Here is a 12,124-nt window from a genome sequence, read left to right as displayed (position 1 = left end):
TCAACATTCCTCGTAACTTCTTCAAAAAAATCAATAAGGTTTGTCAAACATGACCTTCCATGCACAAATCCATGCTGGCTACTCCTAATCAGATCCTATCTATCAAGATAATTATAAATACTATCTCTAAGAATAATTTCCATTAATTTACCCACCACTGATATCAAACTGACAGCTCTGTAATTGCTAGGCTTACTTCTAGAACCCTTTTTAAACAATGGAACCACATGAGCAATACGCCAATCCTCCGTCACAATCCCCATTTCTAATGACATCTGAAAGATCTCCATCAGAGCTCCTGCTACCTCTACACCAACTTCCATTAAGGTCCTGGGGAATATCCTGTCAGGACCCGGAGATTTATTCACTTTTAAATTTCTTAAAAGCGCCAGTACTTCCACCTCTTTAATTGTCATAGGTTCCATAACTTCCTTACTTGTTTCCCACACCTTACACAATTCAATATCCTTCTCCTTAGTGAATACCGAAGAGAAGAAATCGTTCAAAATCTCTCCCATCTCCCTCGGCTCCACACATAGCTGACCACCCTGATTCTCTAAAGGACCAATTTTATCCCTCACTATCCTCTTGCTTTTAATATAACTGTAGAAACCTTTTGGATTTACTTTCACCATATTTGCCAAACCAACCTCGTATCTTCTTTTAGCTTTCTAATCTCTTTCTTAAGATTCCTTTTACATTCTTTATATTCCTCGAGCAATTCCTTTACTCCATGCTGCCTGTATCTGTTGTAGACATCCCTCTTTTTCCAAACCAAGTTTCTAATATCCCTTGAAAACCATGGTGCTTTCAAACCTTTAACCTTTCCTTTCAACCTAACAGGAACATAAAGATTCTGTACCCTCATAATTTCACCCTTAAATGACCTCCATTTCTCTTTTACATTCTTCCCATAAAACAACTTGACCCAATCCACTCTCTCTAAATCCCTTCGCATCTCCTCAAAGTTAGCCTTTCTCCAATCAAAAATCTCAACTCTAGGTCCTGTCCCGTCCTTCTCCATAATTATATTGAAGCTAATGCTATTGTGATCACTGGACCCGAAGTGCTCCCCAACACATACATCTGTCAGCTGACCTATCGCATTCTCTAACAGGAGATCCAACACTGCCCCATCTCTAGTCAGTACTTCTATGTATTGTTGCAAAAAACTATCCTGCACACATTTCACAAACTCTAAACCATCCAGCCGTTTTACAGAATGAGCTTCCCAATCTACGTTTGGAAAATTAAAATCTCCCACAGTCACCACCTTGTGTTTACTACAAATATCTGCTATCTCCTTACACATTTACTCTTCCAACTCACGCTCCCCATTAGGTGGCCTATAATACACTCCTATCAGTGGTACTACACCTTTCCTATTCCTCAATTCCACTCAAATAGTCTCCCTAGAGGAGCTCTCTAATCTATCCTTCCAAAGCACTGCCATTAGATTTTCTTGGACAAGCAATGCAACACCTCCTCCTCTGGCCCCTCCTACTCTATCACACCTGAAGCAACTAAATCCAGGAATATTTAGTTGCCAATCATACCCCTCCTGCAACCATGTTTCACTAATAGCTACAACATCATAATTCCAGGTATCAATCCACACTTTAAGCTCATCCACCTTTCTTACAATGCTCCTAGCATTAAAATAGATATATTTAAGATACTCTCCACCTCCTCCTCTCTTTTCATCCCTAACAATGCATTCAAATTTATTATCCCTTTCCTTCTTCTCCGCTACATCTTCAGGCTGAGCACATCCCTTCTCCATCACCTGCCTTTCCTCCCTCACACACTGTCTACTTACTTGCTCTACTGGTGAACTAACCTCCTCTCCCATAGTTTCCTCAAATTGATTCACGCTGCCCCCCATCTTACTAGTTAAAAGCCTGCCCTGTAGCCCTAGCAAACCTCCCCGCTAGGATATTGGTCCCCCCAGGATTCAAGTGTAACCCGTCCTTCTTGAACAGGTCACGCCTGCCCCAGAAGAGGTCCCAATGATCCAGAAACTTGAATCCCTGCCCCCTGCTCCAATCCCTCAGCCACGCATTCATCCTCCACCTAATTCCATTCCTACTCTCACTGTCGCGTGGCACAGGCAGTAATCCTGAGATTACTACCTTTGCGGTCCTTCTTCTTAACTGCCTTCCTAACTCCCTATAGTCTTATTTCAGGACCTCTTCCCCTTTCCTACCTATGTCATTGGTACCTACATGTACCACGTCCTCTGGCTCCTCACCCTCCCACTTCAGGATATCTTGGACGCGATCAGAAATGTCTCGAACCCTGGCACCAGGGAGGCAAATTACCATCCGGGACTCCCGATCACCTCCACAGAACCGCCTGTCTGAACCCCTGACTATTGAGTCCCCTATTACTATGGTCCTCTTTCTTCTATCCCTACCCTTCTGAGCTACAGGGCCGTCCTCTGTGCCGGAGGCCCGGCCACTGTCACTTCCACAAGGAAGGCTGTCCCCCCCAACGGTACTCAAACATGAGTACTTATTGTCTAGGGGTACAGCCACTGGGGTACTCTCTAGTACCTGCCTCTTCCCCTTCCTGACCGTGACCCACCTATCTGCCTCCCGTGGCCCCGGAGTGACGACCTGCCTGTAACTCCTCTCTATCACCTCCTCACTCTCCCTGACCAGGCGAAGGTCATCGAGCTGCAGCTCCAGTTCCCTAACTCGGTCCCTCAGGAGCTGCAGTTCGGCGCACCTGGCACAGATGTGGACGTCTGGGAGGCTCGGAGACTCCAGGACCTCCCACATCCGACACTGAGAACAACAAGCTGCCCTCACACTCATACTTCCCGAAAAACTGAAAAATAACAAGAACTAAAAGATAAGCCTACTGTGCTCTCTTCCGCCTAAGCACTCTGAGCCCAAGCCCTACACTCTGCTCCCAGCTCATTCCGCTGCCCGCAAACGAAGCTGCCCGCTGCTTAAGGATGCGTTCCTTTTATATCTTCCCCCCTTCCCAGGCCTCCTTCACGCGCCTGCGCAGTCCCACCTCTCAGAACTCCAATCTGAGAAGCAATTTGAAAATGGCCGCCGCCGCACTTCCTCTCAAAGCCTCGCTGTCCTCTTCCAAAAGACCACCTCTCCCAAACAGGGCTTGTAGTCCTGTTTTGAGCGTAATACAGAATAGCCAATGTCACCTGTGCAACCTCACCAAAACAACAGCTAGCCTTATTTTCCTGGTGCTGGTCATTTGCTGGATCCCATCAAGGTACAAGTTTCACTGGGCAAGGGGCAGAACTCCTGACCGGACACAAGGAGTGGCAAGAGGTAAGACACCTCAGGGTGCCCTACCTCTCGGTTGTGCTCGATTCAAACCATCGGTGGCTTACTTAGCCCAGAGATGCGTTCCCTATGTTGGGATCCGAGTCACAGCACCAAATGTAAACTTAAATTTACCAGACCAAATAACCACACCACAAATAGTTCTTTACTTTATCTTTTCACCATTTTATTTGTTCAAACTCAGCCGGTGAGAAACTCAGAGCCAGGCATTAGCGAGACAGAATATCACTCTCTCTGGCGGCTCGGTAGCGAGCTTCTACCAAGCATGCAGAAACGTTACAATTTATAGAACTAGCGAGACAAAGTGAACTCAGTTCAATAGATATTCCCACCAAGTCAGTTAGAACAAAACTGAATTACTTAGATAAGAAATTCCACTAAATCAAGGTTTTAATTTAAAAAATGAATGTTCTGTCCACTATTTATCAGATATTATATAGAGGAATGAACTTAGTTCAGTGGTGCGAAACCGTGAGACATAATGTGTGTGGATTCAACTCCCACATCTTTCCCAGCTGTGAGTCATTAATCTAAACAAGCTGAAAGCAGATTCCTTAGTGAAGGCCAAACTTTGCACACACAAGCTGGCACTTAATTTTAACCTGTTATTTACAAGAGTCCAAAAATCATTTCTTACGGCCCGAATTCCCTTAAAACTTAATCACCTGGTGTGTGTGGATTTCCTGTCAATAGAACCCGATGCTGGCAACACAGTGAATATCTTAGTCATCATGGATCAATACAACAGATATGCGCAAGCTTTCCCTACCAAGGATCAGAGGTGGCCAAAGTGTTATAGAAACATAGAAAACCTACAGCACAATACAAACCCTTTGGCCCACAAAGTTGTGCGGAACATATCCCTACCTTAGAAATTGCTAGGCTTATCCATAGCCCTCTATTTTTCTAAGTTCCATGAACCTATCCAAAAGTTTCTTAAAAGACCCTATCATATCCACCTCCACCACCATTGCCAGCAGCACATTCCACGCACTCACCACTCGCTGTGTTAAAAAACTTAACCCTGACATCTCCTCTCTACCTACTCCCCAGCACCTTAAACCTGTGTCCTCTTGTGGCAACCATTTCACCCCTGGGAAAAAGCCTCTGACTATCCACACGATCAATGCCTCTCATCATCATATATACCTCTATCAGGTCACCTGTCATCCTCTGTCGCTCCAAGGAGAAAAGGCAGTGTTCACTTAACCTGTTTTCATAAAGCATGCTCTCCAATCCAGGCATCATCCTTGTAAATCTCCTCTGCACCCTTTCCATGGTTTCCACATCCTTCCTGTAGTGAGGCGACCAGAATTGAGCACAGTACTCCAAGTGGGGTCTGACTAGGCTCCTATATAGCTGCATGTTATGAGAGTATTTAATTTATTATGGCCTCCCCAGGCAGCATATCCTTTTATAAATATATAAATATGGGGCACAAAAACGCTCATAATACTCCGTGCAGTCTGTCCAATGCCTAATAAAGCCTCATCATTACATCCTTCCTATAATATTCTAGTCCTCACAAATGTTGCATTTGTCTTACTTACCACATTAGAAAATAATCTGTATTTTTATTCCAAATGCCTGACCGTACACTTCACCACCTGGCATTCCTCTTGTCACTTCTTTTCCTATTTCCTATCTGTCCGAGTCCTTTGCAGAATCCCTGTTTCTTCCAAAACTGACATCAATGGAACAGTACTAGTCTCTGGCAGCCATGTAGAAAAGGAATAAAAAACTAATGTTTCAGGCCGAGACCTTTCAGGACTGACGAAGAGTCTCAGCGTGAAAGATCAGCTTTTTACTGCTATCCAGAGAGTGACTTCAGAATTGGCTGCCAGTGACTAGTGGTGTTCTGCTGGCATCCCAACACCTACCCTTCTTTTTCAATTGTGTATCAATGACCTGGATGATGGAATTGATGCCTTTGTGGCAGGAGATATGAAGATAGGTGGAGGGAAAAGTAGACTTGAGGAAGGAGGGAGGCTACAGAAGGAGTTAGACAGATAAAGAGAATGGGCGAAGAAATGGCAAAAGGAGTACAATGTTGGGTAATATATGGAAAGGTATGTTGGTAGAAGGAATAAACATGTACACTATTTTCTAAATGGGGAGTAATTTTTTTTTTAAATTGAAGTACAAAGGGACTTGGGAGTCCTCGTATTGGATTCCCTAAAGGTTCATTTGATGGTTCAATTGATGAGGAAGGGAAATGCAAAGATAATATTAATTTTGAGTGGACTAGAATATAAAAGCAATGATTTAATGCACTGTAATATTGATACATTCAATTTTATCTTGTCCCACTCAAACTGCAGGGTGTATTCTATACTAGTATGATGTTTGTCTCCTGAGGGTTCCTTTAACTTAGGCTTCTTAATTAAATCTGATTACACAACGCCTAAACCGGAATTTTCCCTCATGGTCTCAACCGGAACCTGTTTGAAAAATTCATCTTTTAGGCATTCTATAAACTCTTTCTCTTGGAATTGAGTACCAAACTGATTTTCCAAAAACTCTGCATATTGTAATCTCACATAGCCAACATAATGTTACCCTCATTACATGTCTTTTCTATCTTCCTTTGTATCCCTTTCTAAACTTTGTGTTATTAATTAATTTGGAGACTTCTGTAACCTTCCCTGGATTCTCCTTCTCTTTAATGTTACCCTGACTTTTCCAACCTGTTCAATTCCCCCCTTAGAGTTTAAAGCCATAACCATAGCCCAAGTTATGTGATTTGCCAGGATTCTGGTCCCAGCATATTTCAGGTGGGCCCTGCCCCATTGGAACAGCCCTCTTTCTCCAATACTGGTGCTAATATTTCACAAATTCAAACCCACTTCTCCCACACCAAACCTTGACACATTGAGCTTTCTGATCTCATTAACCCTGAGCAAATTCCACATTGCTCAGGTAACAATCCAGAGATTAATATCTGTTTGTTTCTGCATTTTAATTTAGTCCCTAGCTTCTTAAGTTTCCTCGGTGAAAACTCTTTCCTTTTCACTGGTACCCACATGAACCACAAAAGAAAAACAAATCTTTCCACTTCCCAAGCATAATTTTTCTGCAATTTAGATGAACTGCCCCTGACCCAGGCACCAGACAGCTCCATGACCATAGAGCAATGGTATGGTTGCTCGTCTTCCCTACAGCCCTCAGTCTCATCCTCACAGTTAACACGAAGGGTCTCAGCCTGAAATGTTGACTGCTTAGTCTTGTCCATAGATGCTGCCTGGCCTGTTGAGTTCCTCCAGCTTTTTGTGTGTATTTCATCAATTCAAACTTATTGGGCAAGTTCAGGAGCTGAGACTCCTCCAGCACTTCTTCTTGGAACCCCCATTCCCCAAGTGCCTCACAATCCATGCTGTATGACTCTGTATGACTCACAGTCACAATATCTTGGCTGTGATCGCAGACTGAACACAGATTCCAGGTGACTCTCCTCCTCCCTGATGCATCACAATGTTTGAAGCTCAGATTCCAGTTCCTCAAATTTAAGCCCAAGTTCCTCGAGAAACTAACACTTGCTGTAGATTTGGTAACCAGGAACTTCAATGGAGCCCACCAGCTCCCACATCATGGAGCTAAAACACAGCACCAGATCCTGTATCCCTATTTTATATATGATATAACATATATAATATATAGCATTTTATATATTATATAACATGCTTGAGACCTTTGCACAGTATTGTATTTGTCAATATGGAGTGGGGAGTGGGGTTGATGTTCTTGCTGCATTTCTTTAGGGGCCGATGTTCTTGATGAATTTGTGCAGGGGAGGGGTTTTCAGGCTGGGGTAAAGATGGTGTTGCCTTTCTTTTTTTGTGCGGGGTCATGGTGGTTTTGCTGTTTGAACTCTTTGAACTGAATCCATGGTTTTCTGTGTTTCATGCCTATCTGGAGAAGAAAAATCTCAGTTGTATACTCCATATGTACTTTGCTAATACATTAACCTTTGAGTTTGGTTAGCAGTTTGTTGGGAGCAATGGTTGTTGGGAATGGTGAGGCTAGAGTGCTGTGAGACAAGTATGAGGCAGATAGCTGAGAAGGAGTGCTGGGCCGGGAATGGGGTTATATGCATGTGTGCCTAAGATTTTTGCACAATAATGTATAACGTAACTTACCTCTTCTTATCTGTGTTTCCTGACCAAGGCCTCTCAAACCAAAGTCTCAGATGTCAGACCACTCTACTAACCCATTCACACAATTGCCAATCCAAAATGGCTTCTGAGACCTTGGTCTCCTCCTCTTCTCATTGAAGTCTCTTGACCCAAAGCCTCAGTCCACTACTCTAACACTGCCCACTCCAAAAATATGCTTAAACCACATATTTTATTGGCTCATGAAACTTCCAATCAAGGAGAACTTCACATTTGAATGACCCCCAAACAGATCTCAGTATTGCTATTCCAAACTCCAGTTTATATGGACTAACTCCCTAACTGTTGGTATGCATTCTTCTTATTGCCCACTGAAAGAGTGTGGTTCTGTTTGCCACACTCAATGATGTTTTAGCCTGGGATCAAAGACAGTTTTCATTATGTATGGGAAAAAGCTCTCATGGCCACAATTCAACTACGTTGAAAATGAAGTTTGAAGGTCAAATAGTCACAGATAAAATCCAAATTATGCTTAGGGGTGCTTGTGAATAGGTGCTTCTTGAGAGCCCATGACAGCAAGGCCCATTGCTTTGTTAATGTTTTAGCATAGACAGATTTGGTGATCATTACCCATACAGAATTTGACACCTGAGCAATGTTACATCTTGTTGTGTAGATACCTACATAGAAAGAGTCTAAGTCTTATGTACTATATTCAGGAAGTTAACTGGTCCTGTCCCCATTTGACCTGGTTATCAAACAGCAGCCTTGTGACCATTTCAGCCACATCATTAGCACTGACCATGGTTGAGGACGGGCATGTTCTTGGAAAATGTTCCTCTCTTTTTCCCCTCCAAATATTTGACTGTGCAGCATCACTCAGAATTGCATGTGCTGAAACTAGATTATTAACTGTGGTAAGGAGTATCAATGACTGAAGCATGCCAGGTCTGGAATGAGCTGTTTCCATTCCTGTTGATTCACCACACTGCAGGCAGAAAGCATCATCTGCATAGGAACCTCTGATGACCTCTCCTCTTCTTCATCCTATCAACTGATTACTAGCACCCTTCACAAAATAGGGCTTCATGTGCTCAAAATTTCCCATCACCGACTTCACTGGCAATATCATTTCAGAGAGGCAAAAGCTAAGATTACTTTGTTGAACTGAGAAGAGATGACATGGTGAAGCAACATGGGTAAATAGAAATAAAATGGTAAAGGTATGTGCAGATGCTGCTCTGTGGACAAACACGTTGAGATCTATGTGGTCCGATAGTCAATGGGTGTTAAGCAGAGTCAAAGAATATTAACCGATCAGAGGGTCATGAGAGTGTGGAATGAGCTGCCAGCATAAGTGATGCTTGTGAGCTCGATTTTAACATTAAAGGGTATTTTGGATAGGTACATCAGTAATAGGAATATGGAGGGTTATGGTCCCGGTGCAGGTGCATAATGTTTCTGTACTGCACTTTACAATGACTCAATGACTCTATTATGCACATTATAATAATGAATATAGATAGCTGTTGGGTAGCAAATTTTAACAGCAAAGAGCACTTGGACCATTCCTTGTAGGGACTGACATGAGGATGTTCTGTGAATGCCATGCTATGAAATATAAATGGAAGTTGTTTCAGTTGAGAACTTTAATGGAACATACTTTCTTTCAGGGAACAGGAGGCAGAGACTGAGACCTCCTCATTCTTCACACAGGAAGAACTGAGCAAACTAAAGTCTGATTTTGAAACAGGTGGGGTGAAAAAAGTTAAACTACTGATAGAGAAGAAAGTAACTGACCTGGACAAAACAGAGCTTAACATCGCAGTGACGGGAGAATCAGGTACAGGAAAATCCACCTTCATCAATGCCATGAGAGGACTTCGGAAGGATGATCCGGGAGCAGCTAAATCTGGGACCACAGAAACATCAATGGAGCCAACCGGGTACTCACATCCCACTCTGCCCAATGTTCGCTATTGGGACCTGCCAGGGATGGGAACCACACAATTCACAGCAGCTAAATATCTCAGAAAAATGAAATTCAAAAGATATGATTTCTTTATCATCATCTCCAATTGTCGATTCAAAGAAAATGATGTAAAACTTGCCAAAGAGATTAAAAGGCTGGGGAAACAATTCTACTTTATCCGCTCTAAGATTGATGCTGAGATTTATTCCATGAAGAAAGAAGAGAAAGTTATTAATGAAAAGTTATTAATGAAAGTTATTAATAAAGAGCTGGAAAAGATTCGGAATGACACTGTCAAGAGATTGACAGACGCAGGGTTTCCGGATCCAGCTGTGTTCCTGATATCCAGTTTAGAGCCGGATCGTTTTGATTTCATTCGGTTAAATGAAGGACTCGAAGGTGATCTAAATAATATAAAGAAAAGGATATTTGTCCTGAACCTTCCAAATCTAAATGTGGAGATAGTTCAGAAGAAATATAAGATTCTGAGTAAATTTATCTGGATGTTTGCAGCACTCTCTGGGGCCTGTGGAGCGGCCCCAGTTCCCGGCTTCTCTCTCGCTTGTGATACTAGTATATTGATTGGAGCCATTGTCTATTTTCGGAAATGCCTGGGTCTGGATGATGCTTCTCTTCAACGACTGGCCAAGAGAGCAGGAAAACCTGTGGAAGAGCTGAAGGCGATTGTAAAAGGTCCACTGCTGGGGGAAATAAGCACAGATGTAATTATGAGGTTATCCTGGGGTGCTGCTGCTGTTACCATTTCAGCTGTGGAATTCGCTCTCAACTTTGTCCCAGTTATCGGCAGCATTTTTGGAGCAAGCTCATCATTTCTCATGACGTTCAAGATACTGAGTGATGCATTGAATGATCTTACAGAGAATGCAGAGAGAGTGGTGAAAGTTGCCTTTGAAACTGATTAACTGAGCTGTACAAACATCTAAACAGTGAATTTATATCATGCCATGGTTAATAATTTGATGGTATCTAATACCAAATCCTGCTGTTATTCTACTCGATAATGTTCACTTCGACTACATTTGTTCCTGGAACTGTTTCTTATTCATTACTGAAGTGGGTTGGCAGCCTTTGAATTAAACTTTAAAATTAAGCTACATCTGCCTTCAGAAGTGCACGTGAAGGATTTACCAATAAACATTTGCATATAGAAGGCACAGCTGGGAGAGGGGGAGTTTCAAGATGGCGACGTAAACAACTGCCTTTTAGGCGCTCTTCATTTTTTCAACTATAATCACCCCTTAATTAAATCTTTTCGAATTTAATCACATGGGTTGATACTTTTGATTAACTTTTTCTTCCTAAAATAATATTTGATCTAATCTTGTCAAACTTAAAATGGCTACAAGCAAGAAATCGGCTAAGGATCCTGTATTCATCGACGCAATTTCTACTCTTCTGGACGCTAAACTGGATACTAAACTTTCGGGTCTGGAAGGCAGATTAGATGGTAGACTGGGAAGCAGACTGACAAGTTTGGAAAATAAACTTACCAGGAAAATATCCGAACTTGAAGAAGCTGATAGATCGCTTGAAATTAAACTTCAATCGCAGGCATCAGACATTCAGCGGAATGAAGATAAGATCGTGACTCTTGAAAAATCAATTTGTGAAAAAGTACATACAATCGAAGCGCTGGAGAAAAAGGTAGAGTCGAATGCTAAAACTATGGATCAATATAAGTTTAAAATTACTGATCTCGAAAATTGATCTCGTAGACAGAATTTGCGTATCATCGGGTTTCCTGAAAAAGTTGAGTCCGGTGATTTAACTGAATTTTTCTCTAAATTACTATGGGAAACTTTCAGTGCAGAAGGTTTGCAATCTAAACCTGTTATCGATCGTGCTCATAGAGTTACGAGATTTTCGGCTCTGTCTGATAAACCACGAGCGGTGATTGTTCGCCTCCATTATCCTCGGGAGAAAGAGCTTTTAATTCGATTAGCTCGTAAAAAAGGTATGATTCCTTATAACACCAATGCATTTCGAATTGTTGAAGATTACTCATACGATGTAATAAGATCAAGAATCGCTTTTAAACCAGTGATGGCAGAGATCCACTTGATTGGACTTAAACAAGCTTTAATGTATCCAGCGAAGCTCAGAATTACGCTGAACGACAACACTCAGCAATTTTTCAAAACCCCAGAAGAAGCGAAGAAATTTGTTGAAGATTATAGATCTTCTAGTGCAACTTGAACTATGTGTCATGTTGAAGATTCCTCGGAGAGAGGGTGCCATCTCATTTTAAGTAACCTACGAAGTTGGGTTATAATTTTCTATCCCGTTCTACGGGTCTGATTCCTATTTTTTTTACTATTATCACTGTTTTATGGATGCTTTTTTAACTTTTACAATATTTTTTATTCTTTTTTCCGTTTCAGATATATGCATCTGTATCTTGTAATAATGATTTATTTTTTTCAAGATGTTGTTTCTTCTTCCCATAAGACTTTGCTTCAAAATGTCATTTCTTCTTCCCATAAATCTTTGTTTTTGAAACGTCATCTTTTTTGCATTTATATATGAAATTTTTTTAAAGGTATATTACACTCTTAAATTTCAATGTTTATTCTTTTTTTATTAAAGATTGTTTTGTTTTATTATATTAGTTTTTTCATTCTGATTGATATATATTTTCTTTTTACAACCCTATATTTAAATCTGGGTGTTACATAGTTTTTTTTAAAATCTTTTTATGGAGC

At 41.5% G+C, this 12,124-nt stretch overlaps 1 protein-coding gene across 1 annotated transcript in view; it reads left to right on the top strand.

Moving 5' to 3' along the window:
- LOC132398249 (interferon-inducible GTPase 5-like) overlaps positions 1-11,912 on the top strand; it is a 35,779-nt gene extending 23,867 nt beyond the window's left edge. The window contains exon 4 of the mRNA XM_059977387.1: positions 9,103-11,912. Coding sequence (XP_059833370.1) covers positions 9,103-10,324 — 1,222 coding nt within the window. The 3' untranslated portion in view covers positions 10,325-11,912. The remainder of the gene's footprint in view (positions 1-9,102) is intronic.
- Positions 11,913-12,124: the final 212 nt, after the last annotated feature.

Source organism: Hypanus sabinus, chromosome 8 (genome assembly GCF_030144855.1).
Source record: "Hypanus sabinus isolate sHypSab1 chromosome 8, sHypSab1.hap1, whole genome shotgun sequence".
Lineage (NCBI taxonomy): Eukaryota > Metazoa > Chordata > Chondrichthyes > Myliobatiformes > Dasyatidae > Hypanus > Hypanus sabinus.
Note: the sequence above shows the minus strand (reverse complement) of the source record. Positions and strands in the feature narration are given on the sequence as shown.